The sequence below is a fragment of the Chamaea fasciata genome, unplaced genomic scaffold (assembly GCF_029207755.1).
Source record: "Chamaea fasciata isolate MVZ Bird 193981 ecotype frontalis unplaced genomic scaffold, bChaFas1.0.hap1 SCAF_3, whole genome shotgun sequence".
NCBI classification, from domain to species: Eukaryota; Metazoa; Chordata; class Aves; order Passeriformes; family Sylviidae; genus Chamaea; species Chamaea fasciata.
The window spans coordinates 112618519-112638494 of record NW_027094088.1 but is presented as its reverse complement, the minus strand read 5'-3'; the positions used below and the strand labels follow the sequence as shown (position 1 = coordinate 112638494).

The following is a 19976-nucleotide window of genomic DNA, read 5'->3' as shown; positions in this document are numbered from 1 at the left end:
TTTCTGGGTGTCATCTTGGCCAAACAAAGCACACTGTATCAAATATTCCCGCTGCGCTTAACTTTATTAATGGCAGAAGTGAAAACTTGTGGTTTTGCCACAACGTTATTAATCATACAGCACACACATCTCGCGAAAAGCCAACTTTATAATACGCATTTATAACACTCGACTGATTCCTTGATTGATTCCTTGATCCGTCCGGGCGGCTCCGCACTCGCCTGCCACCGCAACTTTCCACAAGCGCCATCCAACCGAGCATCTCAACGGGGGCAGCATAGACAGGACCCCAAAGTCACTCCTCAAACGCATCCCAGAACCCCCTAAAACCCGAGGGAAACCCCCCAAAACACCGTAAAACTCGGGTTTTTCCCCCAAAAACCAGGCGGGAGGTTGTCGCCGGTCCCCAATAGCCGGTGCGATTCTGGCGCCGCCCGGTGGTTGCCGGCGGAACTGCACCTCCTCTGTGCGCCGCGCTGCGCTTTACGGCGCTTTCGCCACGGTGCGGGGCGGTGTCGCTTTACGGCAGCGCCGCTTTACGGCAGCGCGGCGGGCCGGGCGGCGGGATCCGCCGGGATGAAGCCGAAAAGGAAAAACGGGAAAGGTAAAAAAATAAAATAAAATTAAATTAAATACCCGAGGGGAGGGAATGGCAGGCTGGAGAAAAGGAGGCTCAGGGGGGAGCAGGCAGGAGGGGACAGCCGGGGGGGACTCCCAGAGAACGGGGACGGCGTGAGGGGAAACGGCCTCAGGTTGTGCCGGGGGAGGTTCAGGTTGGATAACGTGAAAAACGAGTCCCACTCTCTTTTTTATTAAACATTTACAGGTTTAATAAAGATTTTAAAAACAGAAAAACGAGGAGGCAGAGGCACGAGGTCAGCCCGTGGCCCCCCCTCACCCTTTTAGGATTCCTGTGGGGAATATTCAATAGATGTAAATCAAACTCTTTTTTTTTTGGATCTGTTTTGAGTGTTGCCGATCATCTTATCAATAGGTTTGTTTCGTGGGTGGCTCCGCTTGGTCTGGTAACGTGGGGACGAGTGTTCTTCCGAGGTTTTGTGGTTCTTGTGGATAAGAAAAACAGAAAGTTTAACGGGTTTTTTAAAAAACCAAAAAAAAAAAAATCCTCCCATCGCTTCTGCCTTGGTGGTTTAGATGTTACAAAGAAGAGATTAAAAAAAAGAAAACAACCCTGGGGTCAAATTTGGGGTCAAAAAAACCTTGGGAATTTGGGGTTAAAAAGGGGAACTTGGGGGTTTAAAAGAGGAAAATTTGGGGGTCCTGGGAGGGGGATTTTGGGGTTTAAAAGGGAGGATTTGGGGTTAAAAAGGGAATTTTGGGGTTTAAAAGGGGAATTTTGGGGTTTGAAAGGGGAATTTGGGGTTTAAAGGGGAATTTTGGGGTCAAAGAAGGGAAATTTGGGGGTTTGAGGGGAACTTTGGGATTAAAGGGGGAAATTTGGGGTTTAAAGGGGAATTTTGGGGTCTAAAAGGGGAAATTTGGGGCTGGTTTTGGGCTGATTTTGGGGTGATTTTGGGCTGCTTTGGGAGCTGATTTTGGGGCCAATTTTGGGGTTATTTTGGGCTGGTTTTGGGGTTATTTTGAGCAGATTTTGGGCCGTTTTGGGCGCTGATTTTGGGGCCAATGTTTGGGTTATTTCGGCTGGTTTTGCGCTGGTTTTGGGCTGATTTTGGGGTTATTTTACACTGTTTTGGGAGCTGATTTTGGGGCCAATTTTTGGGTTATTTTGGGCTGGTTTTGGGCTGGTTTTGGGCTGATTTTGGGATTGGTTTTGGGAGCTGATTTTGGGGCCAATTTTGGGGTTATTTTGGGCTGGTTTTGGGTTGTTTTTTGGCTGATTTTGGGGTTGTTTTGGGAGCTGATTTTGGGGCCAATTTTTGGGTTATTTTGGGCTGGTTTTGGGTTGTTTTTTGGCTGATTTTGGGGTTGTTTTGGGAGCTGATTTTGGGGCCAATTTTTGGGTTATTTTGGGCTGGTTTTGGGTTGTTTTTTGGCTGATTTTGGGGTTGTTTTGGGAGCTGATTTTGGGGCCAATTTTTGGGTTATTTTGGGCTGGTTTTGGGTTGTTTTTTGGCTGATTTTGGGGTTGTTTTGGGAGCTGATTTTGGGGCCAATTTTTGGGTTATTTCGGCTGGTTTTGGGCTGGTTTTGGGCTGATTTTGGGGTTGTTTTGGGAGCTGATTTTGGGGCCAATTTTTGGGTTATTTTGGGCTGGTTTTGGGTTGTTTTTTGGCTGATTTTGGGGCGGTTTTGGGAGCTGATTTTGGGGCCAATTTTTGGGTTAATTTGGGCTTGTTTTGGGTTGTTTTTTGGCTGATTTTGGGGTTGTTTTGGGAGCTGATTTTGGGGCCAATTTTTGGGTTATTTTGGGCTGGTTTTGGGTTGTTTTTTGGCTGATTTTGGGGCTGTTTTGGGAGCTGATTTTGGGGCCAATTTTTGGGTTATTTTGGGCTGGTTTTGGGTTGTTTTTTGGCTGATTTTGGGATTGTTTTGGGAGCTGATTTTGGGGCCAATTTTTGGGTTATTTTGGGCTGGTTTTGGGTTATTTTTTGGCTGATTTTGGGGTTGGTTTTGGGAGCTGATTTTAGGGCAAATTTTTGGGTTATTTTGGGCTGGTTTTGGGCTGGTTTTGGGCTGATTTTGGGATTGGTTTTGGGAGCTGATTTTGGGGCCAATTTTTGGGTTAATTTGGGCTGGTTTTGGGTTGTTTTTTGGCTGATTTTGGGGTTGTTTTGGGAGCTGATTTTGGGGCCAATTTTTATATACAGTAGTCATGTGATACACGTTCATTAAATACACATTCATTGCTGTTATAAATGCGTATTTTACACTTGGCTTTTCACAATTATTGACATGAATATTTATGTGTAATTGTACTGGGTTATGTTTTATCAGTGAGGGGTTAGAAGGGTAAGGAACGGGTATTTCCTGATTGTACCAGAGGGTTGAGACCAACCCCCAAATCGGCCAAAAGTTACCCCTAAAACCAGCCCAAAATAACCCCAAAATTTGCCCCCAAATCAGCTCCCAAAACTGCCCAAAATAACCCCCAAACCAGCCCAAAATAACCCAAAAATTGGCCCCAAAATCAACTCCCAAAACAGCCCAAAATAACCCCAAAACCAGCACAAACTAACCCAAAAATTGGCCCCAAAATCAGCTCCCAAAACAGCCCAAAATAACCCCAAAACCACCCCAAAACCAGCCCAAAATAACCCAAAAATTGGCCCCAAAATCAGCTCCCAAAACAGCCCAAAATAACCCAAAAATTGGCCCCCAAAATCAGCTCCCAAAACGGCCCAAAATCAGCTCAAAATAACCCCAAAACCAGCCCAAAATAACCCCAAAATTGGCCCCAAAATCAGCTTCCAAATCACCCCAAAATCCGCCCAAAACCACCCCAAAACCAGCCCCAAATTTCCCCTTTTAGACCCCAAAATTCCCCTTTTAACCCTTCATTCCCCTTTTAACCCCAAATTCCCCCTTTAAACCCCAAATTTTGCCCCTTTAACCCCCAAAGTTCCCCTCAAACCCCCAAATTTCCCTTCTTTGACCCCAAAATTCCCCTTTAAACCCCAAATCCCAACCCGATCCCCCCCAAAATTCCCCTTTTAAACCCCAAAATTCCCTTTTTAACCCCAAATCCTCCCTTTTAAACCCCAAAATCCCCCTCCCAGGACCCCCAAATTTTCCCCTTTTAAACCCCCAAGTTCCCCTTTTTAACCCCAAACTCCCAAGGTTTTTTGACCCCAAGTTTGACCCCACGGGTTTTTTTTTTTTCTTTTAATCTCTTCTTTGTAACATCTAAACCACCAAGGCAGAAGTGATGGGAGGATTTTTTGTTTTTGTTTTTTTAAAAAACCCGTTAAACTTTCTGTTTTTCTTATTCAAAGGAACCACAAAACCTCAGAAGAACACTCGTCCCCACGTTACCAGACCAAGCGGAGCCACCCACCAAACAAACCTATTGATAAGATGATCGGCGACACTCAAAACAGATCCAAAAAAAAAAAAGTTTGATTAACATCTATTGAATATTCCCCGCAGAAATCCTAAAAGGGTGAGGGGGGGCCACGGGCTGACCTCGTGCCTCTGCCTCCTCGTTTGTCTTTTTTTTTTAAAATCTTTATTAAACCTAAAATTATTTTTTTTCTTAGAAAAACAAAGAGTGGAACCGGTTTTTCACAACGAGGATTTAAAGCCACCCCTGGGTTGTGACAAAGCAGGAAAAAAAACCCCAAACTCTGATTTTGGAGGTTTTTTTTACCCCATTTTTTGCCCCGTTTCCGTTGCAGGGGATCCCAGCCAGGCCGAGCTGATGGTGATGACCATTGCAGACATCATAAAGCAGCTGCTGGAGGCTCACGAGCAGGGGAAAGACGTGGATATCAACAGGTGAGTGCCTCGGGGGTGGCCCCGGAGCTGGGCACACCCGGAAAGCTCTCAGCTTGCGTTTTCACACGGTTTCTCGCACATTTTCTGATGATAAAGGCACCAAGAGCAGGAAATTCAGATGATAAAGGCACCGAGGTCAGTAAATTCAGATGATAAAGGCACCAGGATCAGTAAATTCAGATGATAAAGGCACCGAGGTCAGTGAATTCAGATGATAAAGGCATCGAGGTCAGTAAATTCAGATGATAAAGGCACCGAGGGCAGTAAATTCAGATGATAAAGGCCCCAGGATCAGTAAATTCAGATGATAAAGGCACCGAGGTCAGTGAATTCAGATGATAAAGGCACCAGGATCAGTAAATTCAGATGATAAAGGCACCAAGGTCAGTGAATTCAGATGATAAAGGCATCGAGGTCAGTGAATTCAGATGATAAAGGCATCGAGGTCAGTGAATTCAGATGATAAAGGCACCGAGGTCAGTGAATTCAGATGATAAAGGCACCGAGGTCAGTGAATTCAGATGATAAAGGCACCGAGGTCAGTGAATTCAGATGATAAAGGCACCGAGGTCAGTGAATTCAGATGATAAAGGCACCGAGGTCAGTGAATTCAGATGATAAAGGCACCGAGGTCAGTGAATTCAGATGATAAAGGCACCGAGGTCAGTGAATTCAGATGATAAAGGCACCGAGGTCAGTGAATTCAGATGATAAAGGCACCGAGGTCAGTGAATTCAGATAATAAAGGCACCAAGGTCAGTAAATTCAGATGATAAAGGCACCAAGGTCAGTAAATTCAGATGATAAAGGCACCAAGGTCAGTGAATTCAGATGATAAAGGCACCGAGGTCAGTAAATTCAGATGATAAAGGCCCCAGGATCAGTGAATTCAGATGATAAAGGCACCGAGGTCAGTGAATTCAGATGATAAAGGCACCGAGGTCAGTGAATTCAGATGATAAAGGCACCGAGGTCAGTAAATTCAGATGATAAAGGCCCCAGGATCAGTAAATTCAGATGATAAAGGCATCGAGGTCAGTAAATTCAGATGATAAAGGCACCGAGGTCAGTAAATTCAGATGATAAAGGCACCGAGGGCAGTAAATTCAGATGATAAAGGCCCCAGGATCAGTGAATTCAGATGATAAAGGCACCGAGGTCAGTGAATTCAGATGATAAAGGCACCGAGGTCAGTGAATTCAGATGATAAAGGCACCGAGGTCAGTAAATTCAGATGATAAAGGCACCGAGGTCAGTGAATTCAGATGATAAAGGCACCAAGGTCAGTAAATTCAGATGATAAAGGCCCCAGGATCAGTAAATTCAGATGATAAAGGCACCAAGGTCAGTAAATTCAGATGATAAAGGCACCAAGGTCAGTGAATTCAGATGATAAAGGCCCCAGGATCAGTAAATTCAGATGATAAAGGCACCAAGGTCAGTAAATTCAGATGATAAAGGCACCAAGGTCAGTGAATTCAGATGATAAAGGCACCAAGGTCAGTGAATTCAGATGATAAAGGCACCGAGGTCAGTGAATTCAGATGATAAAGGCACCGAGGTCAGTGAATTCAGATGATAAAGGCACCGAGGTCAGTGAATTCAGATGATAAAGGCACCGAGGTCAGTGAATTCAGATGATAAAGGCACCGAGGTCAGTGAATTCAGATGATAAAGGCACCGAGGTCAGTGAATTCAGATGATAAAGGCACCGAGGTCAGTGAATTCAGATGATAAAGGCACCGAGGTCAGTGAATTGAGATGATAAAGGCACCGAGGTCAGTAAATTCAGATGATAAAGGCACCAAGGTCAGTAAATTCAGATGATAAAGGCCCCAGGATCAGTAAATTCAGATGATAAAGGCCCCAGGATCAGTGAATTCAGATGATAAAGGCACCAAGGTCAGTAAATTCAGATGATAAAGGCCCCAGGATCAGTAAATTCAGATGATAAAGGCACCGAGGTCAGTGAATTCAGATGATAAAGGCACCAAGGTCAGTGAATTCAGATGATAAAGGCACCAGGATCAGTGAATTCAGATGATAAAGGCACCGAGGTCAGTGAATTCAGATGATAAAGGCACCAAGGTCAGTGAATTCAGATGATAAAGGCACCGAGGTCAGTGAATTCAGATGATAAAGGCACCGAGGTCAGTGAATTCAGATGATAAAGGCACCGAGGTCAGTGAATTCAGATGATAAAGGCACCGAGGTCAGTGAATTCAGATGATAAAGGCACCGAGGTCAGTGAATTCAGATGATAAAGGCACCGAGGTCAGTGAATTCAGATGATAAAGGCACCGAGGTCAGTGAATTCAGATGATAAAGGCACCGAGGTCAGTAAATTCAGATGATAAAGGCCCCAGGATCAGTAAATTCAGATGATAAAGGCACCAAGGTCAGTAAATTCAGATGATAAAGGCACCAAGGTCAGTGAATTCAGATGATAAAGGCACCAAGGTCAGTGAATTCAGATGATAAAGGCACCAGGATCAGTGAATTCAGATGATAAAGGCACCGAGGTCAGTGAATTCAGATGATAAAGGCACCGAGGTCAGTGAATTCAGATGATAAAGGCACCGAGGTCAGTAAATTCAGATGATAAAGGCCCCAGGATCAGTAAATTCAGATGATAAAGGCACCGAGGTCAGTGAATTCAGATGATAAAGGCACCGAGGTCAGTGAATTCAGATGATAAAGGCACCGAGGTCAGTGAATTCAGATGATAAAGGCACCAAGGTCAGTGAATTCAGATGATAAAGGCACCGAGGTCAGTGAATTCAGATGATAAAGGCACTGAGGTCAGTGAATTCAGATGATAAAGGCACCGAGGTCAGTGAATTGAGATGATAAAGGCACCGAGGTCAGTGAATTCAGATGATAAAGGCACCGAGGTCAGTGAATTCAGATGATAAAGGCCCCAGGATCAGTAAATTCAGATGATAAAGGCACCGAGGTCAGTGAATTCAGATGATAAAGGCCCCAGGATCAGTAAATTCAGATGATAAAGGCACCGAGGTCAGTGAATTCAGATGATAAAGGCACCGAGGTCAGTAAATTCAGATGATAAAGGCCCCAGGATCAGTAAATTCAGATGATAAAGGCACCAAGGTCAGTAAATTCAGATGATAAAGGCACCAAGGTCAGTGAATTCAGATGATAAAGGCACCAAGGTCAGTGAATTCAGATGATAAAGGCACCGAGGTCAGTGAATTCAGATGATAAAGGCACCGAGGTCAGTGAATTCAGATGATAAAGGCACCGAGGGCAGTAAATTCAGATGATAAAGGCCCCAGGATCAGTGAATTCAGATGATAAAGGCACCGAGGTCAGTGAATTCAGATGATAAAGGCACCGAGGTCAGTAAATTCAGATGATAAAGGCACCGAGGTCAGTAAATTCAGATGATAAAGGCCCCAGGATCAGTAAATTCAGATGATAAAGGCACCAAGGTCAGTAAATTCAGATGATAAAGGCACCAAGGTCAGTGAATTCAGATGATAAAGGCCCCAGGATCAGTAAATTCAGATGATAAAGGCACCAAGGTCAGTAAATTCAGATGATAAAGGCACCAAGGTCAGTGAATTCAGATGATAAAGGCACCAAGGTCAGTGAATTCAGATGATAAAGGCACCGAGGTCAGTGAATTCAGATGATAAAGGCACCGAGGTCAGTGAATTCAGATGATAAAGGCACCGAGGTCAGTGAATTCAGATGATAAAGGCACCGAGGTCAGTGAATTCAGATGATAAAGGCACCGAGGTCAGTGAATTGAGATGATAAAGGCACCGAGGTCAGTAAATTCAGATGATAAAGGCACCAAGGTCAGTAAATTCAGATGATAAAGGCCCCAGGATCAGTAAATTCAGATGATAAAGGCCCCAGGATCAGTGAATTCAGATGATAAAGGCACCAAGGTCAGTAAATTCAGATGATAAAGGCCCCAGGATCAGTAAATTCAGATGATAAAGGCACCGAGGTCAGTGAATTCAGATGATAAAGGCACCGAGGTCAGTGAATTCAGATGATAAAGGCACCGAGGTCAGTGAATTCAGATGATAAAGGCACCGAGGTCAGTGAATTCAGATGATAAAGGCACCAAGGTCAGTAAATTCAGATGATAAAGGCCCCAGGATCAGTAAATTCAGATGATAAAGGCACCAAGGTCAGTAAATTCAGATGATAAAGGCACCAAGGTCAGTGAATTCAGATGATAAAGGCACCAAGGTCAGTGAATTCAGATGATAAAGGCACCAGGATCAGTGAATTCAGATGATAAAGGCACCGAGGTCAGTGAATTCAGATGATAAAGGCACCGAGGTCAGTGAATTCAGATGATAAAGGCACCGAGGTCAGTAAATTCAGATGATAAAGGCCCCAGGATCAGTAAATTCAGATGATAAAGGCACCGAGGTCAGTGAATTCAGATGATAAAGGCACCGAGGTCAGTGAATTCAGATGATAAAGGCACCGAGGTCAGTGAATTCAGATGATAAAGGCACTGAGGTCAGTGAATTCAGATGATAAAGGCACCGAGGTCAGTGAATTGAGATGATAAAGGCACCGAGGTCAGTGAATTCAGATGATAAAGGCACCGAGGTCAGTGAATTCAGATGATAAAGGCCCCAGGATCAGTAAATTCAGATGATAAAGGCACCGAGGTCAGTGAATTCAGATGATAAAGGCCCCAGGATCAGTAAATTCAGATGATAAAGGCACCGAGGTCAGTGAATTCAGATGATAAAGGCACCGAGGTCAGTAAATTCAGATGATAAAGGCCCCAGGATCAGTAAATTCAGATGATAAAGGCACCAAGGTCAGTAAATTCAGATGATAAAGGCACCAAGGTCAGTGAATTCAGATGATAAAGGCACCAAGGTCAGTGAATTCAGATGATAAAGGCACCGAGGTCAGTGAATTCAGATGATAAAGGCACCGAGGTCAGTGAATTCAGATGATAAAGGCACCAAGAGCAGGAAATTCAGATGATAAAGGCACCGAGGTCAGTGAATTCAGATGATAAAGGCACCGAGGTCAGTGAATTCAGATGATAAAGGCACCGAGGTCAGTGAATTCAGATGATAAAGGCACCAAGGTCAGTAAATTCAGGGCTGATGAGTCTCAGATTGCTGAAAAACTCCAAGAAAACTCTTTTTCTTTTTTTTTTTCCTGTCCCTCAGTAGTCCCAAATCCATCAGGGAATGGAAGTGTTAATATAAATATAATATTAAATCAGATTTTCTTAGCAATGTGTTACGCCCAGATTTATTTAGAGAAACTTCTTCTTTTTTTCATATTTTTAGGAGTAAGAAAACTTGAACTTGATGTTTACAGGAATTTCTTCCTCCTTTATTTATGTGGAGTGAGAAAACCTGAATTTGATATTTACAGGAATTTCTCCCTCTTTTATTTGTGTGGAGTGAGAAAACCTGAATTTGATATTTACAGGAATTTCTTCCTCCTTTATTTATGTGGAGTGAGAAAACCTGAATTTGATATTTACAGGAATTTCTCCCTCTTTTATTTGTGTGGAGTGAAAAAACCTGAATTTGATATTTACAGGAATTTCTTCCTCCTTTATTTATGTGGAATAAGAAAACCTGAATTTGATATTTACAGGAATTTCTTCTTCCTTTATTTATGTGGAGTGAGAAAACCTGAATTTGATGCTTACAGGAATTTCTTCCTCTTTTATTTGTGTGGAGTGAGAAAACCTGAATTTGATATTTACAGGAATTTCTCCCTCTTTTATTTGTGTGGAGTGAGAAAACCTGAATTTGATATTTACAGGAATTTCTCCCTCTTTTATTTGTGTGGAGTGAGAAAACCTGAATTTGATATTTACAGGAATTTCTTCCTCCTTTATTTATGTGGAGTGAGAAAACCTGAATTTGATGCTTACAGGAATTTCTTCCTCCTTTATTTGTGTGGAATAAGAAAACCTGAATTTGATATTTACAGGAACTTCTCCCTCTTTTATTTGTGTGGAGTGAGAAAACCTGAATTTGATATTTACAGGAATTTCTTCCTCCTTTATTTATGTGGAATAAGAAAACCTGAATTTGATGCTTACAGGAATTTCTTCCTCCTTTATTTATGTGGAGTGAGAAAACCTGAATTTGATATTTTCAGGAATTTCTTTCTCTTTTATTTGTGTGGAGCAAGAAAAACCTGAATTTCTCCCACTTTTCCCACTTTGTTACCAGAACTGTCAACTTTTTTTTTTTTTTTCCTGGAAATGCCCGCCAGGAATTGCCTTGGAGACGAACTCAGCTGCGGGCTGGGTGTGTAAGGGTTAAACGCATTCATTAATCCTCATCAGGAATTGATCATCGCCAGGAATTAATTAACCATCAGGAATGAAACATCCCTGAAAAGGGACGAGCAGGAGCCTTTGCCAGGCTGCACAAAGTCAGGGCAAAACCGCCTGGGTTTAGGGAGGAAAAATGCAGGAAAATTTAAGGAAATCAAGACGGAATTTAATTATAACTTCAATAATTTAACAGTAATGATTTAGATGATTTAGATAACAATTTAAATCATTTAGATTTAAGATTCTAATAATAATGTAGATGACTTAGATAACAACGCAGATCATTTAGATTTAAGATAATAATAATGTAGATGATTTAGATAATAATTTAGATTTAAGATAATAATTTAGATGATTTAGATTTTAAATAAGAGAGAATGATTTTTAGATGGAAATTAGGAAATTTAAGTCTAGAAGGGAAGATACGCCGAAAATAAAAAGAATCGCCGTCGGTTTTGAGTTTATTTTCGGTTATTTAAGGCAGGTATTTGCTTTTTGAATATTTTTGCCTGAAGAGCAGGGCTGGGGGATCCCTGTGGGTGCCAGGGGCTGGTTTTGGTGATTTTTGGGGCTGTTTTTTGATGCCAGGCTGAAGACCAAAACCTCGGCCAAGTACGGGCTGCCGGCGCAGCCGCGGCTCGTCGACATCATCGCCGCCGTCCCTCCGCAGTTCCGGAAGGTTCTGCTGCCCAAGCTCAAGGCCAAACCCATCAGGACGGCCAGTGGGGTGAGATAAAACTTATTTTCCTTCCTTCCCCCAAGCCCTCCCTGCTCCCAGCCCAAAATTTGGCGTGAAATTCCTACCCAGAACCGGGATGGGGAAATGCCCGGTGGCGTTGGTTGCGTTTTCCGTGCCCACAGGGGGAAAAAATAAATAAATCTCCAGTTTCTTTGGAGGTTTTCCCGTGGTTTTTCCGTCTTTGGGAGTATCCATGGAAAAGCTGGAGCAGCCTGGGGTAGTTGAAGGTGTTGGGTTTGGAAGAGGATGGCGTTTAAGGTCTTTCCAACCCAAAATATCCTGGGTTTTTTTTTTTGCCCTGAGGAAAAAGGGGAGCTGCGTCCGCGCCGCTGTGGATCTTTTCAGCAGAGCAATTAATCCAGTTTACCCTGAGACCACCTAATTGTTCTTATCAGAAACCAAATTTATACTGAAACCACTTAGTTCTTCGTATCAGACCCCAGTTTGTACTGAGACCACCTAATTCTTCATATCAGACTCTAATTTACCCTGAAACCGTCTAATTCTTCGTATCAGACACTGAATTTACCCTGAAACCACCAAATTGTTTATATCAGACCCCAAATTGCCCTGAGACCACCTAATTCTTTACATCAGACCCCAGTTTACACTGAAGCCACCTAATTCTTCATATCAGACTCCAATGTACACTGACACCTCCTAATTCTTCACATCAGACTCTAATTTACACTGAAGCCACCTAATTCTTCATATCAGACCAAATTTACACTGAAACCACCTAATTCTTTATATCAGAACCCAAATTTTCACTGAAACCACCTAATTCTTTGTATCAGAAATCCCAATTTTCACTGAAACCACCTAATTCTTCATATCAGACCCCAGTTTACACTGAAACCATCTAATTCTTTTTTTCAGACTTTGATTTACACTGAAACCACCTAATTCTTTATATTAGAACCCAAATTTTCACTGAAACCACCTAATTGTTCTTATCAGACCAAATTTTCACTGAAACCACCTAATTCTTTGTATCAGAACCCAAATTTTCACTGAAACCACCTAATTCTTTGTATCAGAAATCCCAATTTACACTGAAACCACCTAATCCTTCATATCAGCCCCCAGTTTGTACTGAAATCACCTAATTCTTCATATCAGAAACCAAATTTATACAGAAACCATCTAATACTTTACATCAGACTCCAATTTACACTGAAACCACCTAATTCTTTATATTAGGAACCAAATTTGCGCTGAAGCCACCTAATTCTTTATATCAGACCCCAGTTTACACTGAAACCATCTAATTCTTTTTATCAGACTCTAATTTACACTGAAACCACCTAATTCATTATATCAGAAATCCCAATTTACACTAAAACCACCTAATTCTTTGTATCAGACCCAAATTTACACTGAAACGACCTAATTCCTCCTATCAGACCCCAGTTTACCCTGAAATCATCTCGTTCTTCATATCAGACCATAAATTACCCTGAGACCACCTATTTCTTTATATCGAACTCTAATTTACACTGGAACTACCTAATTGTTCATATCAGACTCTAATTTATACAGAAATCACCTAATCCTTCATATCAGACCCCAGTTTGTTCTGAAATCATCTAATTCTTCATATCAGAAACCAAATTCATACAGAAATCACCTAATTCTTTACATCAGACTCTGAATTTACACTGAAATCACCTAATTCTTCATATCAGATCCAATTTACACTGAAACCACCTAATTCTTCGTATCAGAAACCAAATTTACCCTCAAATCATCTAATTCTTAATATCAGACCCTAAATTACCGCCTAATTCTTTGTATTCTTCAATTTACACTAATTTTACACTATTCTTCAATTTACAGTCTTCGATTTACAATTTAATTCTTCAGTTTACACTGAAACCACCTAAATCTTCATATCAGAAACCAAATTTACACAGAAACCACCTAATTCTTTAGATCAGACCCAAATTTGCACTGACACCACCTAATTCTTCATATCAGACCCCAGTTTACCCTGAAACCACCTAATTCTTCATATCAAACTCTAATTTGCACTGAAACCATCTAATTCTTTATATCAGACACTGAATTTACCCTGAAACCACCTAATTGTTTATATCAGACCCCAAGTTGCCCTGAGACCACCTAATTCTTTACATCAGACCCCAGTTTACACTGAAACCACCTAATTCTTTATATTAGGAACCAAATTTGCACTGAAACCACCTAATCCTTCATATCAGACTCCAGTTTGTACTGAAATCACCTAATTCTTCATATCAGAAACCAAATTTATACAGAAACCATCTAATTCTTCATATCAGACTCCAATTTGCACTGAAACCATCTAATTCTTTACATCAGACTCCAATTTACACTGAAACCACCTAATTGTTTATATCAAAAATCCCAATTTTCACTGAAACCACCTAATTCTTCATGTCAGACCCAGTTTACACTGAAACCACCTAATTCTTTATATCAGAAACCAAATTTTCACTGAAATCATCTTATTCTTTGTATCAGAAATCCTAATTTACACTAAAACCACCTAATTCTTTTTATCAGAAACCAAATTTTCACTGAAACCACCTAATTGTTCTTATCAGACCCCAGTTTACACTGAAACCATCTAATTCTTTATGTCAGAACCCAAATTTTCACTGAAACCACCTAATTCTTCATGTCAGACCCAGTTTACACTGAAACCACCTAAGTCTTTATATCAGAACCCAAGTTTTCACTGAAACCACCTAATTCTTTGTATCAGAAATCCCAATTTACACTGAAGCCACCTAATTCTTCATTTCAGACCAAATTTTCACTGAAACCACCTAATTCTTCATATCAGACCCCAGTTTACCCTGAAACCACCTAATTCTTCATACCAAACTCTAATTTGCACTGAAACCATCTAATTCTTTATATCAGACACTGAATTTACCATGAAACCACCTAATTGTTTATATCAGACCCCAAATTGCCCTGAGACCACCTAATTCTTTACATCAGACCCCAGTTTACACTGAAACCACCTAATTCTTTATATTAGGAACCAAATTTGCACTGAAACCACCTAATTATTCCTATCAGACCCCAGTTTACACTGAAACCATCTAATTCTTTACATCAGACTCTAATTTACACTGAAACCACCTAATTGTTTATATCAGAAATCCCAATTTACACTGAAACCACCTAATTCTTCATATCAAACTCTAATTTGCACTGAAACCGTCTAATTCTTCATATCAGACACTGAATTTACCCTGAAACCACCTAATTGTTTATATCAGACCCCAAATTGCCCTGAGACCACCTAATTCTTTATATCAGAAATCCCAATTTACACTGAAACCATCTGATTCTTTTTATCAGTCTCTAATTTTCACTGAAACCACCTAATTCTTTAAATCAGAACCCAGATTTTCACTGAAACCACCTAATTCTTCATAGCAGACTCTCATTTACGCTGAGACCCCCCTACTCCCTCGTATCAGAAATCCCAACTTTCGCCGGCGCCTGAAAACATTTAGCAATCTTTTATCGGATTAATCGAGGGCTCCCATTTCTCGCTGGTTTCCTCTTCCCCTTCACGGGCTGACCCGCGGCCGTTTTAGCACGGCAACATCCCAAAACGACCCCGCAGGAACCTCCTTCCTTTTGGCGATCGCCGAGGTAATTGCTGTGGTTTCCCCGGCAGATCGCCGTGGTGGCCGTGATGTGCAAACCCCACCGGTGCCCCCACGTCAACTTCACGGGCAACATCTGCGTGTGAGTATGGATGTGCCCAGATGTGCTCCTTGGGGGGGGACACTTGTGTCCTCCTGGAGGGACCCGGAGGGGCTGGGGAGTGTCCAGGGAAGGGTTTGGAGGTGGGGAAAGGGGGCTCAGCCCGGAGAAAAGGGATTTTTTGGTGGGTTTTTTTTTTTTTTTTTTCCTGGCTGGGATTCCCTGGGATGAGCCAGGTGAGCTCTGCTCCCAGGGAATTGGGGGCAGGATAAAAGGGGACGGCCTGGAGAGCTTCAGGTTGGCTTTGGGGAGCAGAACCTTCTCCTTTCATCACCCAAAACCCACCCGTCCGTGTTCAGCTCCCACCTTCCTGATTATTAAGTTATTAGTAGTTCCTTAACGGCCGGGTGGGATTTGTGTCCCTGATGTGTCTGGAATGGCAGAGCACAGGTGGAGGGGAGGCCTCCTGCTGCCAAAATCTCCTTTTCTTCTCCTTTTTTTCTCCTTTTTTCTCCTTTTTTCTCCTTTTTTCTCCTTTTTTCTGTTTTTCTCCTTTTCTCTCCTTTTCTCTCCTTTTTTTCTCCTTTTTTCTCTTTTTTTCACCTTTTTTCTCCTTTTCTCTCCTATTTTCTCCTTTTTTCTCCTTTTCTCTCCTTTTTTCTCCTTTTTTCTGTTTTTCTCCTTTTCTCTCCTTTTCTCTCCTTTTTTTCTCCTTTTTTCTCTTTTTTTCACCTTTTTTCTCCTTTTCTCTCCTATTTTCTCCTTTTTTCTCCTTTTTTCTCCTTTTCTCTTTTTTCTCCTTTTTTCTACTTTTTTTCTCCTTTTTTCTCCTTTTTTTCACCTTTTATCACCTTTTCTCTCCTTTTCTCTCCTTTTTTCTCCTTTTTTCTCCTTTTCTCTCCTTTTTTCTCCTTTTTTCTGTTTTTCTCCTTTTCTCTCCTTTTCTCTCCTTTTTTTCTCCTTTTTTCTCTTTTTCCACCTTTTCTCTCCTTTTTTCTCCTTTTTTCTACTTTTTTCTCCTTTTTTCTCTTTTTTTCACCTTTTTTCACCTTTTCTCACCTTTTCTCTCCTTTTTTCTCCTTTTTTCCTCCTTTTCTCTCCTTTTCTCTCCTTTTCTCTCCTTTTTTCTCCTTTTTTCTACTTTTTTCTCAATTTTTCTCCTTTTCTCTCCTTTTTTCTCCTTTTTTCTCTTTTTTCACCTTTTTTCTCCTTTTCTCCTCATTTCTCCTTTTATCTTCTTTTTTCTGTTTTTCTCCTTTTTTCTCCTTTTTTTTCTCCTTTTTTCTCCTTTTCTCTCTTTTTTCTCCTTTTTCTCCCTTTCTCTCCTTTTCTCTCCTTTTTCCTCCTTTTTCCTCCTTTTTTCTCCTTTTTCCTCCAATTATCTCACCTTTCTTCCACTTAAAGAACACGAGCTTGACTTACCTTGAATTCCCTTCCTCATTTTGTTCACTCCGACATCTGATCTTGGTCGTGCTTTTCCCATTCTCTTCATTTTATTTCCAACCATTTCCCTGTCACGAATCCCATGGATTTCACCCTGGCTTTTGTTTTAGCCCCTCTTGAGCTGTTCCAGGTGAAATCCGTGCCTGAAACAGCTTGGGCTGCACAAACCCTTTGCCAGCAAATGAACGTGGGCAGGGTGATTGGATGATTTAATTCATAATTAATTTTATAAACGGCGGCAGATGACTCGGGGTGAGCTGGCAGTGAGGAAATAAATCAATTATCCCGGGAAGCAGACGAGGCTGGTTTGGTGGAGGTGGGATCTGCTCCATCAGGAAAGTTCCCTGGATGCTCCCGCAGCTTTTCCTGCTGGAGCTGAAGGAGCCTGAATCCCTCTCTGAGCACTTGGAGAGTTTTGTTTATTAAATAACACATTCCCTAAACTCAGGGGAAAAAAAAAATGCAGCTGAGCTTTCTCACCATCGAAATATTTAAATCATCATAATTTCTGGGAAAGTGGGACAGGGCGACATCCCAATTCTACCTCTCTCCATGCCAAAAAAAAAAAAATTAAAAATCACGTTCTGCACCAAACAAAGCGATGCTCTTGAGAGAATCGTGGAAAACATTCGAATTGTGAAGTTATTTTAAAAACTGATTAATCTGCGTTGCCCCCAAAACTTTCCGGCTGCTCCGTAAAATAATGCAGCGTCCCGGAAATATTTTCACGGATTTTGCTTCCAGGTTGCTCCAGGTGAGTGTAGGGATTTGGCAGCTCTGAGCTGGGTTTGGGACGGCCCATTCTCAATGAAATTAATTAAAATTCTTCTTTTGCACCGTCCGTTGAGTGTTTGTAGTCACAGATAAGCTCAGCTCCCCCTCCCCGGCATTCCTGGATATCGTGGAATCACAGAAAATATTTGAATTTGAAGAGTTTAATTCCTATTTTCTCTGGTTTGTTATTTTTTTTTTTTTACCCTGCAGGTACTGCCCAGGCGGGCCTGACTCTGATTTTGAATATTCCACCCAGTCCTACACGGGATATGAGGTACTGATTTCCCCTGTTTTTGGGGAAAATTCCAACATTCCTTAAAACCTGGCTTTGGCTTAGGCCGGGCTTTATTTCTGCAGCTCGCTCGTGTCGCAGGAACGAAACCAAAGACAAACGTTAAAAAATCAACCCAATAAAAGCTGATTTTCATACACTTTGGGCTCCAAAGCAGCTCAAAGTCTAGGAGTGAAATTCTCAATCGCGGTGATTAGTGAAGAGTTAAGATTTTAAAAATCATCCAAGAAGGTTCTCCAAACACTGGAGTAGAAGATGTGGAGAGGTTCCTATCGGGTTTTAAAATACATCAATTTTGGTTTAAAAAAACTCCATTTTTTTAGCTGTTCATCCCTCTGAAATTACGTTAATTCCCTGATAATCTCCCTAAATTTTTGTATTTCCAAAACTGTTTCCTCCCTGTTGGTCTGGAGGAAGTTTAACGGCGGTTTGTGGCTGAATTATTGTGGCTGGATTTAACCAAAAAACTCAGAGCCGTGGGAAGGGGCGTGAAGGAGGGAAATGAGGTAAAAAATCCACCTGGATTCATTTGGTGAAAATTCCTTGTAAAATGGGAATTTTGTCCGTTTAAATCCTGTTTAAAAGTGATTTAAATCTTGTCCCGTGAAGGGAAAAAGAAACAAAACAAAACGGGAAATTCCGAGTGAATCCAGGGTACAAAAGGTGCTTGAAGAAAATCTTAAAATATTATCAGTAGGATTCCATCAGCTGGTGATAGAAAAAAAAAAAAACCAAAAATGAAGTTTTAGGGATTTCAACTGAAGGAATAAGTTTAATTTAGGGAATACTTGAAGCCCAGACTGAGCCTAGAGGATGCTGCCCGTGTGATTTGTGAAAACGCTTCGTGATTTTTCTCAACGCTCCCGGGACTCACCGCGGAGAAGTTTTAGCTGTTGGAGAGCGCTAAAAATTGAATCATTTTGGTGGTTTTAGGTCACGTTGCCATCTCGGGGGAAAAAAAAATGTCGTATCTTTTTAGGAATTTAAGGGGGCCAAGTTCGTGTTTGCGGTTTTGCGGAGTTTTATGCGGTTGAAAGCTTCGGGTCAATCAGGATTTAAAGTTTCCAGCACGCTGGAAGTTGGATTTTGTTCTTTGTGGGGGATAAAAGTTTGTAAAATGAGTTTTTTTGTGGTTTTTTTCAGCCGACATCCATGAGAGCCATCCGGGCTCGGTACGATCCCTACCTCCAGACGAGGCACAGAGTGGAGCAGGTACATTTTATTTTGGGATTGGGGATGCGAAAAAAATTGAGAATCATTTTCAATTTCTTGGCTTGGTGGGCTGCAAAAATTTAAATTTGTACGTTTTCACCTGTCCCAAGTCTCATTTCCATTAAACGAATGGTGAGTTTTGAGCCCTTCCTGAGATCTCTTCTGTGCCAAACCTGATCTTTAATAACAATTCCAAGGTTGCTTTATTTGGGTGTTTTCTGGGAGGGTTGGGTGTGAAAAGTTTCTCGATCCTGTTCTGCTTTGGTCTGTTTCCTCTTTACCTCCAAATCCATTGGGAAATTCCCCATGAAGTCACTGTTTTTCTCCCTGAAGATTTTAAGGAGAGTTTGTTCTACGTGGATTGAAGGAGATTCAAGGAATTTTTTTTTTTTTTTGCCTGTTTTAGCCAAATTTAGTTTGTTTCAAACTGGAACCAGGAACTCAGATGATTCTGTTTTTTTCAGGAAAACGGGTTCTTACAGTAAAAAAAAAAAAAAAAAAACAACCAAAAATACTTTTGAGGGTTTTTATTTTTGCAAGAGGAAGTTGCTATTAAAAAAAAAATTAATTTCTCACTCACAAAACAACTGAAGGAGGAGACGCGGCGTTAAAAAAAATCGAGAGTTGCGGAGAAATCTCCCTCTGATAATTTTTCCCCTCGGTATTTTTAATTGTTTTCAGCTGAAGCAGCTGGGCCACAGCGTGGACAAGGTGGAATTTATCGTGATGGGCGGGACCTTCATGGCTCTGCCCGAGGATTACAGAGATTATTTCATCAGGAACCTGCACGACGCCCTGTCGGGTCACACCTCCAACAACGTGGCTGAGGCCGTCAGGTGAGGGGTGGCTTCCAGTTTAAATCCTTCATTCTTTGGAAAGAAAAAACGTGCTGAGGGGAATTATATATAAATATATATATATATATTTTTTTTTTTTTAAGGGAGTGTTCGTTAAATGTATTTTTTTGGGCAGGGAATGTTTAGAGTATTGATAGCTCTGCAGAGCAGCAGCAGACGCCCCCTGGAAAAGCAGGAAAAGCCAAACTTCTTCCTTCCTTCCTTCCTTCCTTCCTTCCT

The 19976-nt window shown here is 41.5% G+C and overlaps 1 protein-coding gene across 1 annotated transcript; it reads left to right on the top strand.

Annotated features, from left to right (window-relative positions):
• The first annotated feature begins 512 nt into the window (after positions 1–512).
• On the top strand, positions 513–19788 carry LOC136287909 (elongator complex protein 3-like). The gene is made up of 7 exons (XM_066180600.1): positions 513–604; positions 4317–4416; positions 11318–11456; positions 15151–15221; positions 17607–17670; positions 18832–18900; positions 19582–19788. The coding sequence occupies exons 1-7, from the start codon at positions 577–579 to the stop codon at positions 19738–19740; spliced, it is 630 nt and encodes a 209-aa protein (XP_066036697.1). The 5' UTR covers positions 513–576; the 3' UTR covers positions 19741–19788.
• The last annotated feature ends 188 nt before the right edge of the window (positions 19789–19976 follow it).

Coding starts and splice junctions, on each gene's coding strand:
- LOC136287909 (XM_066180600.1), top strand. CDS start 577: ATGAAGCCGAAAAGGAAAAACGGGAAAG. Junction 605..4,316: donor GAAAAGGAAAAACGGGAAAG/GTAAAAAAATAA, acceptor TTTCCGTTGCAG/GGGATCCCAGCCAGGCCGAG. Junction 17,671..18,831: donor AGTCCTACACGGGATATGAG/GTACTGATTTCC, acceptor GGTTTTTTTCAG/CCGACATCCATGAGAGCCAT.